General features: G+C 37.7%; 1 protein-coding gene across 1 annotated transcript; it reads left to right on the top strand.

Moving 5' to 3' along the window:
* The first annotated feature begins 5,426 nt into the window (after positions 1–5,426).
* Positions 5,427–16,792, top strand: lnpa (limb and neural patterns a). The gene is made up of 13 exons (XM_073474265.1): positions 5,427–5,508; positions 7,505–7,607; positions 8,075–8,116; positions 10,475–10,662; positions 10,773–10,831; positions 10,912–10,952; positions 12,324–12,407; positions 12,499–12,550; positions 12,637–12,861; positions 14,208–14,313; positions 15,011–15,081; positions 15,397–15,552; positions 15,768–16,792. Exons 2-13 carry the CDS (start codon positions 7,581–7,583, stop codon positions 15,938–15,940), a joined length of 1,224 nt encoding a protein of 407 aa, XP_073330366.1. The 5' UTR covers positions 5,427–5,508; positions 7,505–7,580; the 3' UTR covers positions 15,941–16,792.
* The last annotated feature ends 433 nt before the right edge of the window (positions 16,793–17,225 follow it).

A 17,225-nucleotide genomic window follows, 5' to 3' on the forward strand; every position in this document is an offset into this window, starting at 1 on the left:
GTCCAATTTGCAAACATTGCTCACAGTGGCCCACTACAAGTAGAAAAAATGTGATTTTAAATAATATTCATGAACTGGACTTCATTATTGAACTTTGTTGAACCAGTATAGCAACATATCTGAAGAATGAATTAGGTCATTTATTTATTTCAATAAAGCTCAACAGGCTGACCTGAATCAAGAACACTGTGGCTATGTTATATATAAACCAGATGTCCTGCAAGCAGTATTTGAAGTACGTTGTAATCATTTTTAGCAATAAACTATAAAGGTTTTGACCAACACACCACCCATATTCACAAACACTGCCAGACTCTGTCATTGGTAAACTCAAAGCTGTCTCTGTTGCTTTCCAACATCTATTTCTGCTCAATAAAACCATCATTCAGCCCATAATACTCTACTGTTCACCATGTATCCTTAACATTTAATCCATCTTCATCAGGGACATACTGCTCTGTCTTTTACACACTACCTCGAAAATCACTGGCCTGCTCACCTCCGACCTCTCAGATCTCAACAACAGAGCCATCGCATGCAGCACTGACCATAGCAAACACCCACCAACCCAATTAACACATACATTCTATGAAGAAGTACATTAAGGTTCGAGTAATGTCTCTCCTGTTTTAGCAGCTCTTAATACTCTACAACACTGATGACAAGGACACACAGCTTTTTGCTTATTTATGTTGTATATGTGCGCGTATGTGTAGATGGGTTAGGTGTGTGGATGCATCTGCACCATGTTGACTAAGTTCCATAGTTGGCATATTCAGCTTTAACAGATGATGAACAATAATGTACCATGTTTATGAAGAATGAATCCACCTACCTGTAACACCCCGAGTTTATGCCTCGCTGTCATTATTCACCACTTGTTGTGACTTCCTCATTAGTCCTGTTCATTTGATGGATTTACATACCGGTGAATGATAACCACCTGAACACAAATACCTGGCAAGTAATTTTTTCTGAATTCACAAGGTAATGAGGACTACACAAATGCACAAATGAATACTAAGAATATATCAGTTGGGTTCTTTAAGCTTGGGCAAAAGAAAGCTGTATTTCACAGGACTCATAGGAAAAAGACACCTTTGTTGACCAGTTATGACCCATCTTGAAATGCATAGTTCAAAGGTAACGGCACCTAAACCAGGACACTGCTGGTTCTCTTTGTGTACTCACCTTTATGCTGCCATTTCAGACGTGGGTGCATTTGGTTCCACATCAGCACATCGTCCTTCCTTGACATCCACTCTTCAGTGAGTGCCCGAGTGATGAACTTCACATAGTAGAAGTAGTGAACCCTTTCTTGTCCTCGGCAAGGAAACCGGGGCAAGGGGTCGACCAACGACGAAATCAACCAGCCTGCACAGCCAATGAAAGGAAGTACCTTCAGTTTGAGCAGATGAAAGCATGGATTCCTTAAAGCAAACACACAAAAATGTGTATTAAAAGGACTGACAGTGTAGTTAGCAATGGAGGTCCAACAAGCTAACAGTGTTTAGCTACAGCCACTTGCTATGACATCAGTGAGGCTATAGAATACGACTAGCTTGCTAGCCTCTCTACAGTATACAATATCTCAGAGCTTATCTTATAGCCTGGGTCAGAATAGCCATGAGTATCACAGCCAATTATGTTCAAATATTGCCGGAAAAATAACACAAACAAACATCTCTGTAACCACTAGCTTCAGGAAAAACTACAAATGTAGCTGCTGCTCAAACATGGTAGAACCAGGAAGTATAAACAGACCTTAGATCCTCTGCTGACCTTTATGCATGAGGACCAGAGAGTCAGTGAGGTAAGACAAGGTAAGACAATACTTTGATATTGCAGCACAGCAGTTGAGCCTGCTTATGGTAACAGGCTCAACTGCTCTTGTTAAATACTGTTTGTAGGACTGACTGCCATGGCTGCCAAGAGGTGCAACCAGAAACAATTGTTTCTCATGGAAACAAGTCCACACCGAGATGCCACTCCTGCCCACTGATGCCCTGCAAGTTTTACTACTTTGCATGCCAACTGACTCAATCACTCTCCTGCAGTGCTTCACTGTGTTTTAGCCATGAATTGTGTATATCCAAGACCTCTTACACTCTGTAAGGTCATCAAGTTGCTTTAAGATTGATTTTTACTTTGCATGTCAGGGTGATGCAGAGACCATGTACAAGGCTATATTCTGTAGCTCTGCCAAGGAACTGCCAGAGCTTATACTTCCATCTCCTCAACACAACACATTGGGGGACATGTACATCATATGGAGTCCACAGAGAATCTAAGTGGTTGAATTGTGCTGTTAACATGTCTCCGATCCTGGTTGCATTAACACAAAGTTATACAGTAGAAGTATACTGTATCAGTGTTGAAGAATACTGGGATTGTCATTCAAATACATGTTTGAAATCTGTAAGCTGATTGTATGTTAGTGCTTTTGTGTGAATGGATATGTTGTATGAATTTCCCTGGTTGTACTTGTGTCTCTTGCATAAAAGATCTCAATAAGATTACCTGATTAAATAAAGGCTATATATAAATCTGGGCTTGATGGTGGCTTACTGAGAGAGATACCATGTAATTGAAATGTCCCTGCTTTGATCCCACAGTTGTTGCATGTCATAGCCCTCTCCTGCAATGCTTCCTGTCTGATAATATCAGACAGGAAAAAACAAATAGCGGTAGAAAATGCCCAACTGTCATGACTGACCTAGACAGCCAACTAAAAGTTTCAATCCTGCAGTGTATGTGAACACGGGCCATGTCGTTTTTTCATGATCAAGACAGACTGCCCATGACTGACAGATCTCCGCACATATTTCCTAGTCCAGCCTTTGACATTGCCAAAGAGACATCATTTCGTTACTGTCAGCCAAGTTTTTTGTTAACTTTTGGCATCATGCATCTGGGACTGGGGAGGTCAGAAGTTAGGAATTTCAAATAGGAAATGTCAACCGCACATTGAGCCTCTTCCTTTAGCACTAACATGAGGTTAACAGATGTGTTTTTGACTTTTGGATGGATTGCCATCAAATTGGGTCCAGACATAATGACAAAAATGAGGATTCAGCAGTCTGAGGTAGTCAAATATAATTGTTTTTTTTCCAAAGTTACAGTCTGTTTAGTGCCAAAATGTGTGTATTAAACATAAATGTTCACTTTCAGTCGACATAGGCATGAGGGTATTATTTTAAGACAGAAAATGTGAACCTGTCCTTTAACTGCTGTTGTTTGTCCATGATGACCAATGGCTGCCAGCAAGACAATTAAGTTAATATTGACAGGATTCATTTTATTTATCATTGTCCACACATATGGAAAAAAAGGGGGAAAAAATCGAGGTAAAAGGTAAAAAAAATACTTTTTTTGATGCATTAGACTATTGTTTTAGAGGCAATGTACACCAGAGCTCGCAGTCCCTGTTTTGAGATAGAACCTGTTCAGATTACTAACATGCGATTATGGAAGAGAGTCTTTCCTTTCTAAACTAGTCAAAAATGGTGGTTTATCTGGTTTATCTTCCAAAGGTGCTGATTTCCTCTGTAATTCTTGAAACCAAAGAGTTTTTTAATGTTTGTCCAAATGTAAGAAGTCCTTAGAATAGTTTTTTTCTGTCTGCAGTGAGCTAATAACAAAGTGATATCCAAGTATTTTTTCTTAAATAGAAAAAGTATTATGTTTAACTGTTGTTAAAGCAAATCATTTAATTCTCAGTGAAGATGTTGGAACATGTTCTCTTTTCTGTTTCCATTTTTCAGTCCATTTTTGCTCATATGTTTTCACCAAATAATGGGCTTCTTGTGATCCTCTCAAGCTCTTATGAGTACCCTCCGGCCAGCGCTGTGCTCTCATACTCACTAATGAATCTCACTGTTTAAGTTATATTTGCAATTTTATGTATTAAACCCACAAATCTAAACATCAACTGGGAAATTATGCCTACTGGCATTTTACAGCAATACAAAAAAATGTGCTGGCTTGGCCTAGAATAGAGAATGTGTGAAAAGAGTGTGTACCACTCCAAAAAACTTCAGGTTCTGGATCACAGAACAAACTGGAGACAAAAGTCATATTACATTCATTTGGCACTTTCATCCAACGTAATTTACATTTTTCGCAGTTCTATGCTATGAGAGCAATTTGAGGTTCAGTGGCTTGTGCAATGATCCAGAAAATGGCCAATCAATGGTCAACCAATGGTGCTTCAGCTAGTACTGACATGATTGGCTTATATAAAGAAAATAATATTATCACAATAACAGCAGAATTCCATTCAATATCAATAACATTTCACACTATCTGTTATTGCATGTCAGATTAGCTCATTTCACTGATCTGCACCATGTGAATCAAGTCCAACTAGACCTCCCAGCTGTAACTTAAACAGTCACTTTGGGAGAAATGACATATAATAATTCATGTACTTTGGTAAGTTGCTCAACTGTAATACTTACCTTGGTTTACTTTTGATACCTTAAAGGATAAGTTCACTCAAAAGAAAAAACAAAATCCAGTCATTATCTACTCACCCAAGTTTCGTAGTCCACAAACATTTTTGGAGCTTCACAGCAAAACAGCATTAAAGCATTTTTCTAATCAACCGAAGTAGATGGGGACTTGTTTTAAAATGTAAAAAATAATAAAACAACAACAACAAAAAAACTTAAATGGCTCCATACAGCTAGTCAGGCATAATACAAGTTTCCGAAAGCCCCGAGATCCCAAATAGGTTTGAAAAAACTTTTATTTACAACCGTTTTTCAGTTGAAACCTTCACTGTAGCTGCTTAGTTAAAAGCATATCCCGTCTGAGGTGGGTGCATGAGCTTGTCAAGAGCGACAATGCCTTTCTTTTTTCCTTTTCTTTTCTTCTTTTACATTTTTAAGCCAACTACTTCAGTTCAATGTTCAGTTCAGTTTTTTTGTGAAGTACAAAAACAAGTGAGGGTGAGGCGATAATGACTACATTTTCATTTTTGGGTGAATTTACCCTGTAAGTCGATTCTTATACCTATTTTTGATTAAGTAAAAACTTGAATGCAACACCTACTTACTAGTTTTACAAAACTAAAAGATCTGGGTACTTCCTCCACTTCTGCTCTGCTGCTATTCTATTAATACACCTACAGCAACAACAACAACCACTTCCACTTGTTCCACCACCAGTAGTGGCCCAGCTAAGTGTTTCATAACCACCAGCAAGAACAGTGGCAGACATCATCAAAACAAGTGAATCGCAAAGTTGTCACTCTGACACTATCACGTTGTCCTTGGGATAACTTGCTGTTGACTTAGTGTGCATGAAACGTGATAGCACCAACATGTAGTCGGTCCCCTCAGGCACAGACAGGCAGATACCTGTTGAAGGCCCAGCACCGCTCATGCTCCATGCTGCTCTGTCAGTGGACACTCCCCCATCTTGGCTCACACACCCTCCGTCTGAAGACAAGCTGACTGCAGTCCTGCCACAGGCTGCTGAAACTGGGACAACTCCGCCGCCAAGGTAAATACACCCCTGTAGGCTATTTCACAACACTTGGCAGTCGTTCATTCACTTTACAGCCACATTATTCGGCCTATCTTGCAAACGCAATGCCGCGGTGAATGTTTAATAAGTTAGCTACGGCTGCTGTTTGTTATCGTGATGGACTGCGGGCTGCATTAGCATTAACAGCTAGCCATGATAAGCTAGTTGTGCGGCGATGCTAACGCTAATGATTTACTCCTCTGATGTATTAACTGGGTTAAGAAGTTACTTAGGAAACGTTAGCTGCAAATAGCGACATGGCACACCTCCCCTGCGATTTAGCCTTTGCTGTGAGGTTACCGCTGACTTCAGGCAACGCTTTTATTAAGTGACATTGACTCCGAAAACATAGAGGGAAGTTATAAGTTAGCAACAGTGTCGTGAGTTCACCGGTAGGAGTTTTAAAGATGGTGTTTTACTCTGGTGTCCATGTCTCATCTGTGATACTCAGTTAAATTAGGCGAGCTATAATGTGCAGTCCTCAGAGAGTTCAGCTGGAGTTGTGTAACTTACGTAGCATGTGGCAACCTTATCTAATGTTTAAATTACTGATGTATGTTGTACGCAAACGTGTCTGAAATACGTCTTTCTACTACAGCAGCACCGCAATAACTCATCATCAGTGGTGGAATGTAACGAAGTACATTTACTCGAGTACTATATCTAAGTACACATTCGGGGTACTTGTACTTAACTTGAGTATTTCCATTATGTTCAGCTGAATTCTTCTATTCCCTTACATCTCAGAGGCACTTTTTACTCCACTACATTTGTCTGACAGCTTTAGTTACTAGTTACCAGTTACTTCAGGTTACAGTTTTTATACTCTTCCTGTGCAGTGAAAACTAGGAGTCGACTGATGGGGCTTTTGCAGTGCCGATACCGATTATTAGGAATCAAGGAGACTGAAAACAGATATTTGGGACCGATATTTATTTGCATTAATAACGAAAATCTTGAACCTCAATACAATTTACTCAAGTGCTGTACTCTTAAGTACAATTTTGAGATACTTTACTTGAGTATATCCATTTTCTACTACTTTATAGTTCCTCCCCACTACATTTATTTCATAAGGTTAGTTACTAGTTACTTTGCAGACTCAAATTATTTTGTTGTTTATGGGCTATTAATTGTGATCTGTTACCAATCAGATATTGTTGTGTGTGGAACATTGTGTGAGAAGATGTTGAATTAGAGCAAAAGTAGCCCATTTTAAATTAGTTTTAATAGAAAAAAAATCACTGATACAGATAATTGAAAAATGCTGAATATCGTATTATCATAATAATGTAATCAGCCAGGGCCGACAATTGGTCCACCCCGAAAACCAGGTATCTCAAATGTGTTGATTTTGAATGTTTGTGATGAACTAAAGGATCAAATGTTCTTATATGGGTGAAGAAAATTCTCCGGCTTCTTAAGCTAAATAAACTATTTAAAGCCCTCTTGGATTAGCTGGTAAATTCATCGCCACAAAGCTGAAAACAGGCTGTTTTTTCTGAGCTCATGAAAGTTTACTTTTCAGAGATCCATGGTTCTCACAGGACAGCGATGCTACAAACATGTGATGACCTTATAGAATATGATGCATTGCTGTAGATTAAACTACTTAACAGTATATAAAGTAGTTAAAATGAGCTCAGTCTTTGCAACCATAATATTAATCCTAAAACATTTTTATACATATTGATAGAACACTGATAGGGACCTTTTTTTCTGCATTGTATTGTGTTATACTGAAAGATATTTCAGCTATTTTGTCCCTCATTTGCCATCATATAAATAATAGTAGCCTACATATTAAAAATGCAAGAATATAATATTAAGGATATCAGTATAGTTTATTATAATTTATCAGCCTCACAAACAAAAAACCTCTTAAAAATAGTTTTATCAAATCATCGTCATCATATATCTAAAATAAAGTGCAAATTGAGTGTCTATTCAAGCCAGTTACTGTTGTTAACAGGTGGAGAGATTATCTGTGAGAGAAAATCAGAGGAGGGTACCAGAAACAAAATATCCTGCACACCCTCATTATCAACATGGGGGCTGTCATCTCACGGTGGAAGGTTTGTTTTCAAACTTTTGCTTATTATGTCTTTCCACTTCATGCTGCTTGGTAAATTAAATTATTGCACATTAGTTGGCCATATTGTATTTTGTCTAATTGAAAGTTTAGTTGTGATTTTTGAACTTTAGATGTAATGGATGGTCTTCTGCAAATAATTTTACCGCGCCATTTAGGCACAAATACTGTTCATATGCTAAGATAGCTCTACATAAATGATAACAAATAAGATATGTATGCTTATTATTGCACCATTCTATGGCATATTGGCATGCACAAGCTAACAAAATACTTCCACCAACAGCAGAACCCACACATGATACATACACAAAATTTGCTGAAGAGGGAAGATGGAACAGGAAGTTTCTAGAGGATTTCAAGAAGTTGCTTGCACAAAGAGCACTGTTGTTTTGGCAAATGTCATCATTTGTTCTCTCTGACCAGGATTATGAAATGTTTGACTTACAGGCTAAACCATCCACTGTGGAGATTTTGGAAGGAATCGATAAGGTATGCATAACCTAAAATACATGTCAAATAGTGTGCCAGTAGTGCTGTTTTGAATTCACTAAACACATTTAAATATCATGTTTAAAGTTTTTCCTTTTTTACAGTTTCACGGGGTGGGAGAAAATGCTTTACTAAAGCAAGACAAATCCATGCTTAAAATGTTTTGTAATATTTACGGCCTAACTCTGCACTTTGGATTGGTTGAAAAAACAGACATAAACACGAAACATCTTCACAATCACAATCACCAAAACGGAGATAAGACAGTAAAACTTTCTACCATTATGGTCCTTTTAATTGAAGATAAAAAAGAAAAAAGAGAGAGAAAGTGCCTCGTGAGAAATTGAAACAGAAGTTTTTTAAAGTAGATCCCTTGACGTTTGGTGCGTCCAAGCTTGCAGAAGGTGCCCGCTGTCAGTCAAATGAGTAAAACACAAATGAAGCATTATGTGTAAAATGTACCAAAGGCATCTGTTGGTGTAATTATGACCAATGATGTATATGAAGCTACACAATCCAGAAACACCCACATGCTCTGCAATTGCTTTCTAAGATGAGTGATTTCAACTATTCACACTGTGGAAAGACAGTCAGTGGGACATTTCAAGGAAAAGTTACTGGTAAATTGCTTATTTTTATATACAGTACTTCAAGTCACGTAAACTCATGCAGCTCTTTATAACTTGGTTTTTATTTTTGTAGCGCCGGAAATGAGTTAACTTGGTTATGGTAACATACTCACCAAAGTAATTGCAGACATCTGGGAGGCAGTGACACTGTCAAAATAGGCTGAAAGGGGCAACTAAAATAAGCAGTTAGAAAAATCATGTAAGCTGTAAACAGGCCAAAAATTGTGCCAGTTTATCTAAACCAGAGATCTAAACATCTAAACATCTTCCCCGACAAAACTTTCTTTCAGCCTACAGAATATTAGCAAATTCTTTATAGCGACGTCTTCGCATTCCCATCGCCAGTTATTTTAGCGAGTACAGTATTTTCATAAGCAATGGAGCCAATGGCCAGAGCTCTGAAAATAAAAAAACAAGTTGTAATAAACTGTTCTTTTCCTTAATTAAACATGCAGATAACACAAGTCAACACATGTGTCAATGAATGTCAAATCAGCTCCTTGTTTGCTGAGTGATAGGGCTTTGCTGTTCTTCCCCAGCTAAGCTAGTGTTAGGCTATTTTCAGCACCTGTCCTTGGAGCCAGAGACCCTTCACATACACTGAAGAGGTCAGGTTCTATTGAAGTTGTGAAGATAAGAGTGTCAGGCCTGTTAATTTCTTCTAGAAAAATCCTGCAATCTATTATGGAAGTATATTTCGGCAATAATATATTTTTCATGTGCATGATTACATGCACACATGCATTATATGCTGTAAGGCTTAATGTAAGGTCATTTTAAGCGGTGCTTAGAGTGACAGACACACATGTTACAGTAGAAACCATAGTGTCCAGAGTTCTTCCCATTCTGTCGACCAGCTATTTATGGATGGGGTAATGAGCACTTGAAGGCAATGGTGTAAGCTTTCAATGTGTAAAAAAACAAAACAAAAGGTGGATGAGCCATTAGTAAAATGAATTGCAAAATGATGATGAATTACTCAAGTAGTTGGCTTTTCTGCCTGAAGGGAAACTAGATCATGATCTAAGGTTGAGCGATCTGGTGATTATAGATAGTGATCGATTTTGAGGGTGTCTACAATCAACGTTTCAGGCGAATCATAAAGATTACGGTATTTAATGTCCTCTTACATCTGTTTCCAAACTTCACATAATCTAATTGACTAGCAGATCAGTGCTATGTCAACAAACCAGTATGTCTCTTCCTTTTGTTGAATAATTCAAAGTTGAATTATTCAATATGAGTTATAGCCAGCAACATAGCGCCAGAAAGAGTTGTGTTTAAGGTAATATTATGTTTTAACACTGCAAATGGTTAAATTCTTAGGCTATTTCAAGTCTGGCTAAAGTCTACAGGTCATTTCATTACTTTTTATGCTCCCACTAGTTAATGCCAAGTTTGGATTAAACTGGATGTAGGATATCCTAATGCTGCAACTAATGATTATTTTCCCCAGAGGCTTGTACTACATATAAATTACATTGGATTTAAATATTTAGGGGAAACTCAAAAAAGCCTGCCTGTTTTATATTTTCAGTTTTGTTTATGTTAGCATTTGAACATAATCTTTTCAGTTGTACGTAAATATGTGCAAAATGGACTGTTAATACAGAGTGTGTGTGTGTGTGTGTGTGTGTGTGTGTGTGTGTGTGTGTGTTATCAATTCTACAAAGCTGTAATAAGATCACATTTGTGTATTAAATAACGCTCCTTTCATTTGTCCTCACAGGATATACAGGTTCTTGAAGAATACAGTGAGAAGTATCAGAAGCAGTTGAAGACATGGGTTTGGCGACTGCTTCTGTATTCGTCTCTTCTCTACCTGATCACATGTGCAGTTGTGTATTCCTGGTACCTGCCTGAACAGGTGATGGGGCGGCTCATATTGTGTCTCCCCTTCCTAATATTTCCATTATTGTAAGTACACAAGATAGTCTTGTCGACACATAGTAGTTACAGATGGCTACGTTTTCTCTAAACTGTAACAACAATGTTACTAATCAACTATTTTTCCGTTTCCCCGCTAGAGTTTGGTTACTTCGAAAAATGCTTATAATTATTTTTTCACGAAGAACTGAAAAAAATAGTAAGACCTGTTTTCCTATTTATGCATAACTTTTTTTTAACGTTCAAACTGGTATTGAGCTTAATTTTTTCTATTTTCAGATGACAAATTAGAGGATCTGAAAGCACAAAAAAGGAAAATAGTAAGTGGCTTACTCATATGTTGTTGATTAATTTCTCATTTTGATGGATAGTTTTCCTTTTTACAATTTAGTTTAATATGGCTTAGCATTGTGCTATTAACAAAACAAAACATGTTGTCCCAAAATGACATAAGCATTGAAAATAATGTCACATTTCTTGCCAGTTACATTAAAATCACTTTCATGCATCATGATATAAAATCGAGGATGAAGCACATAAAATTTGCAGTTATAAAATATAATTTTTATGCTAAAATGCTCAAAGAGCATATCTGACATGTCAGTTTACATGGTTCCTTTCACATTTCAAGGGGTACACTAGAGATGGGAACATATCATTTCAATGTAATCAGCACATTTAAGGGTTTTTTTCTCTCATTTTGGGCCAACTTGTATTATACCTGGGCAACCACATTTGTAAAAGTCATTCAGCATAAACAACTATTTGAAAACTAAATATAAGGCTGAGTCAAATTGAAAGACAAAAGACAAGAAAAACATTTTTTAAATAACCTTTTTCTCTGCTTAATGAGGCATATTTGCATAGTAAAGATGAAACTGTTAGTCAGGTTGAGCTGCTGCTAGATGCTTTATAGAAAACCACACTTAGTAAGAGTGTGTTACATTCACTTTTATACAGTATATTTTACTGTTTACACTCAACATGTCAATGCTGAAGTAGTAGTTATAAAGCCATTACATTCATTCTCTCTGACATCACTGAAATTATCTCAGAGTGGTCAGATAAGTGAGAGAAACATAGAAGTCATAATCTCTGTAGGATGTATTATATTTTGATGTCTAGTGGTCTCCAGTGAAGTGAACACTTACACTTCCTTGTAGTGTTCCTCTTGTTGATCCTCTCAGCATTTTGCAGTACGATACTTGCTAATCTCGGATCCGTACAGACAGAGTTTGACAGTGACTTAACCCAGTAAACCACTCTGCTAATGTCACTTTAATTAATAGCATTTAGTGCAGGGAAGAAATAAATCTGAGAAATTGCTTGTCATCCTCTGTCAAGTCTAATAACTTTCAATAATTAGGCCTGATGGATTTTCACACTCTCCATTATCGAAGTAGTGAATGTAATTATTCTTCATATTATATGTAAACATTTAGAAATGTTTGGTACTTATTTTAAATGAAGATGTACAATTTAGTGAAGTAACTTCCTGGTGCCATTTCTCAGTCACGTTTACTTGTAATGCTATGGTAGGTGATTTTAAGATATTAATGTGTGCTTATAAAACACCTATTAATTACATCAGATGATCATTAGATAATTACATGGGACTAGAGCTATTATTCTAGGAGTGATGATAGAAGCAATTGTCCTACAATACCTTTTAATGTCTTGTTCTTTTCCAGCTTGAAGAAGTTATGGAAACTGAGACGTATAAAAATGCTAAATTGATTCTGGAGAGATTTGATCCAGATTCTAAGAGGAAAATGGTGAGTTGTTTTGTTTTTACCTAGAAACATAAAACATCCTGTAATTGAACATTAAATCATGTCCTTGCACTCTCTTGTTATCTGTGTAAAGGAGCTTGAATCCACTCCTATTGGACTGCAGATGACTCCAAAACCAGGACAAGGTATCACTGTGTTTGAATAAGACTGCACTATTTTCCCTGCTTTTTCCTACTATTGTTGAACAAACCTGCAATGTTTTCTGTGTTAGAGCTCCGCCAGCGCAATGTCATGCCAAAGACCCCCTCAGTGGTGGTGAATCCTGCTAGCGTAGCTGCTGCTGCCCGCCCTCCTCTTGCCTCTGGGCCCACCTATCCTGGACGATCTTCCCACTCTGCTCCAGGTGGACCCCCAGAGAGGAACCTGTCGGCTATAGCTGCTCAGCAGAGCTTGATGAGGAAGCCTGTGACCCCTGGAACACCTGTTCCAGGAATCGGTGAGTTACCTGCACACAGGGGGACCACATCATAATGTGGTCGATTAAGGTGTGATTTACTCTTCCCTGGCTCTGTGTCCCCAGTTGCTCAAGGCTCTGTGGTGTGTGTTGTCAGCAAAGGTGCTGTAATTTATACAGTAGTTGTAATGGATAATTATATCAATGTAGTTTTCAAATATCTTACTTAAAGGTCCAACCTTTCTCTAACAAGTGCATGTTTTGAACTAAGATTAGATATAGGCGATAACTTTTGATACAGTCAGAATATGATGGTCGAGAATAGGGGTGTGTGTGGTTAGTCGAGTCGTTGGTTAAACATTGCTACCCTCTTTAGTCGGCACCAGAACTACTGGCCAGTTAAACCTATTATTAATTTATTAATGTACTTTATAAAAAACAAGCAACAAGCGGTTAACTGTTCTGTCAGTGTTTTCTTACTAGTGTACTAGTCTCAAGTTAAAATTTCTGTTAAAACATCATAGAAATAAGTAATTAGGAACTTCCTTAGTCAAGAATATGATGCCTGTGCCATAAATCTTTGGTTGCTTTCAAAGATTTCAGAAGCCATGCAGCCAACACGGTGAAGAAATTTTCCATAGAGCAGTTGTTGTATATGGAATACATGTGTGGAGTCTAGAGGTATTGAATATTCAATATAAATTATTTCTGGACTATGAACACTCAATAGAAGATGCAAATAGGTGCAAACAGTAAAGGAAATGTGTTCCTAGAGGAAGCTGCACGCTGTAATTGCCATGTGGAATGCCAACTGTGAGGTATGCACGAATCAAGATTACATTAACTATGATTAATTAGCCAGACCTGCGTTTGTTCTCTGGGCAATGGTGGTGGAATCTCACTAAATGTCTTTTAATGCTTGGCGAAATTGCCTTTGGCATTGGGAACACCTCACAAATGGTTTACATGACTTGATGTTATCACCTGCTTCAGTGGAAAATTGAAAGTGAAAAGCAATTTGATACAAAGAGTCACCACAGAGTTTCCATATGTTGGTAAATTAATAACCAGCAGGATACTGAGACTCTGCCAAGTCTCACAGAAATGACCAGTCATCTTCCTATGATTGCTCTTGATGTTAGATTATATTAATTACTACTCACCAACACAGCAGGGATTCTGGACGTGCTTTGCAAGTGAGATCTGGTGTTAAGCTATTAAGGAAACGAGGTAGATCTTTGTGAAATTCATCACGGTTTGTGCAGTAAATTGTGAGTCTCAGCCTCACGGTCTCACTGAGTTTTTACTGTAAGCAGCCACAGTTTATTGCAGTTTGTATGCAGGACTGCAGACTGTGTCTAACAGGCATTGATATTGTGCTTTAACAGGGATGCACCCCCCAGGCCCGCCCCTGGCCAGACCTGTGCTCCCCAGGGAAAGGGGCGCGATGGACAGAGTCATAGAGTATCTTGTTGGAGATGGCCCGCAGAACAGGTAAACAACCTCTGCTTCTGAATGGAGACAATCTGTTTTCAGAAATACACTCATATATTGTATATACAGTTTCTCATCCAGGATTATTTTTTTGGCTAGTATAGTTGGTGTACTAAGCAGGTTCTTATCCAACTTTAGAAAATGTGGTGCTACTTAGAGCGGCGACGATTAGTTGATTGATTTATCAGTAGATTTTAAGAAAATTAGAAGCCAAGTATTTTGACAATCGATTAATTGTTTCAGTATTGTTCTTTTTTTTTCAATCACAAATGTCAAACATTTGCTGGATCCAGCTTCTTAATTGTTAGGATTTTCTGCTTTTCTTGATCGTTTGTGATAGTAATTGAGGAGTTGTTGGGTTGGAAGCAATTTAAACGTGTTTTTTAGTCTCTTGGAAATTGTGATGAGCATTTTTCAAAATTTTTTGGCATTTTATAGACTTAACTTAGATTAATCGATGATGACAATATTGGCTAGTTGCTGCCCTAGTGCTGATGCCAAAAATAATGTAATCTGATCATTTTAATGGCATTTATCTCCCTCTTGTTGTGGAAACCAATGTTAAAGTCCTGATAATCTGCCAAGATTCACACTGAATGAAAACTTTGTATCGATGTCAACAAAATGACTTTGATTCAATAATGCCAGTCCATGTACTGTATTCTGTCTTAACTGGATTGTCTTTCCTTCCTCGTAGATACGCTCTCATCTGTCAGCAGTGTCTGTCTCATAACGGCATGGCATTAAAAGAGGAATTTGAATACGTTGGTAAGACTTGGAGAAACACAACACTCTGTGTCAGTCTCCATCAAACACTGCGCCTTCATTTGCCCTCTAGCATTTGGCAGTGTAGTATATCATAGGGCTCTTAAATGCCTCTGCCACTAGCGACCCTTGTAAGCAAAAACGCAACAAGATTGAATATGCAAACTAGTGCTACACATCAATCTGAAGTGTTTATGCATCTCAGGCGTTTTTTGTCATCGGTTCATATTCATGTATATTAATCTGTGTCTGTTTGCAAGTCTATTAGTGAGGTGACATAAACTATATGTATGTTGTTTTTTATTTGTGTTGTTTCAGCTTTCAGATGTGCGTATTGTTATTTCTTGAACCCGGCAAGAAAGATGAGGCCTCAGGCACCCAGACTCCCTGAGGTTACCAGTGAACTGAAGCTGTCATCTGAGGGACTCTCACCATCACCTGGAACTGACGAAGAGGATGACCAATCTGTTTTAGGTGACAGTGACACTCAAGCTGGTTGTGATCATCCACCTAGTCAAATTTTCCCAATCTTGGTACATTTAGAAATAAAAGTTTAAAATTCTAAATTCTATTGTACACATACAGTCGTGTTAGTCTTTCTTTTTTTTTTATAGTTTTTTTTATATACTTTATTTTATACTTGTTTTTAATGTGTGTAAATAAACTGAAAACTGATCTCTAATTATCAGGGAAAACCAAGCTTGCTGATGTGTCTGCTGAAACAGACACCCAAGAGCCAGGCACACCAACAACCACAGAGCCCAGCTCTGCATCAGATGGCCAAACCACCCAGGAGTCACAAGATCTGCCCTCAGAGAAATCTGATGGAGAGCAGGATGTGTCCGCCATGGAAGTGGAATAAAACAGTGGAGTAGTGATTTCAACAGTCAGGCTGGAACTTTTATTTCCTCTTTTATTTCCTCTTTGAGTAAATGTGATAACATTTAAGTTGTAAGTAAATGCCTTGAGTTGGAATTACACAGTAAACAAGTCAGCAGCCGGTGTGATTTTCAACTTACAGTACAGAATGTCCTTTCTTTTGAGAATTGCTTTTATAGCTCTAGCGTTAGTAATGAATTGAATATTAAGTTGTAAAGCAGTAGTATTTGGTAGCCAAACAAACAACCATACCAGTATGATGCCATGTCCAGCCCATTGTCATTACATCATATTAAGAGCGATATGGATTACGTTTGTTAATTTTGCTGTTTTTGATGTTGTATAGGAAAAGTCTTTTTCCATGTTTTCTTTATGTTCCATATTTTATTTGTTTTGCCTGACATTATTCTGACTTAATTGGACACCGCGGAAACAAAACATGAAATATTTTGTGGGGGAAAAATACATTTCTATTTATGGGAAATTATTTATAAATATTTTTCTACAATGCTGTGCCTTTCATGACGGTGTTGACTGAGGTCCTCTGCAGCACGGTAGTGCTAACATGTTTACACAACCCTGGTACCGTAATAGGAATGCACATACACTATGTATTTATTGCTAAAAGGGAGGAAAGGAGATTTCTGTCAGTACTGTGCACCTGCCCCTAAGTGCCTTTTATATTATAAGTCTCTGCCTCAGAGTATTGTCGATAAAAACGTACTCGCATATAGAGAAAAGTCATTTAGCTGTTTACAGACTGTATGTGTTTGCTGAATGTCTGAATCCCTCTTCTGTATAAAAATACTAAATAAACTTGAGAATATCTGCGATAGATCCATGTGGTTTTTATACAGCTAGAGATATTTGAGGAATGTTTCTATTGAATTAATTGATTATTGCTGGATTTTAAATATGATTCTGCTTTAACATCAAAACATGAAAAGGAAAGGTCAAACTAAACATGTAATCTCTCATGTATTCCTCCTACCTGTACTGTGTCCTGTATTTTAAATTGCCATTTTTTTCTCCGGCCAGCCGCTCACCAAGGAGCATGTTTAAACAGTCCTTTTTCATTAGCAGGCCAATTTTAGCTTGTGATCATTTTATTTTAGCTCATTGATCATTTCAGACAGCGTAAGATAATGGCACTGACACGGGGCCCGACCAGTCTTGATTGCTTGACCCAATTCATTTGCAACAAGAAAGTCATTGCGGCTACAAAGTTGCTCTCTGCCATCACGCGACCCTTTTCCCCTGAAGATAAA

The sequence above is a fragment of the Pagrus major genome, chromosome 9 (assembly GCF_040436345.1).
Source record: "Pagrus major chromosome 9, Pma_NU_1.0".
NCBI lineage: Eukaryota > Metazoa > Chordata > Actinopteri > Spariformes > Sparidae > Pagrus > Pagrus major.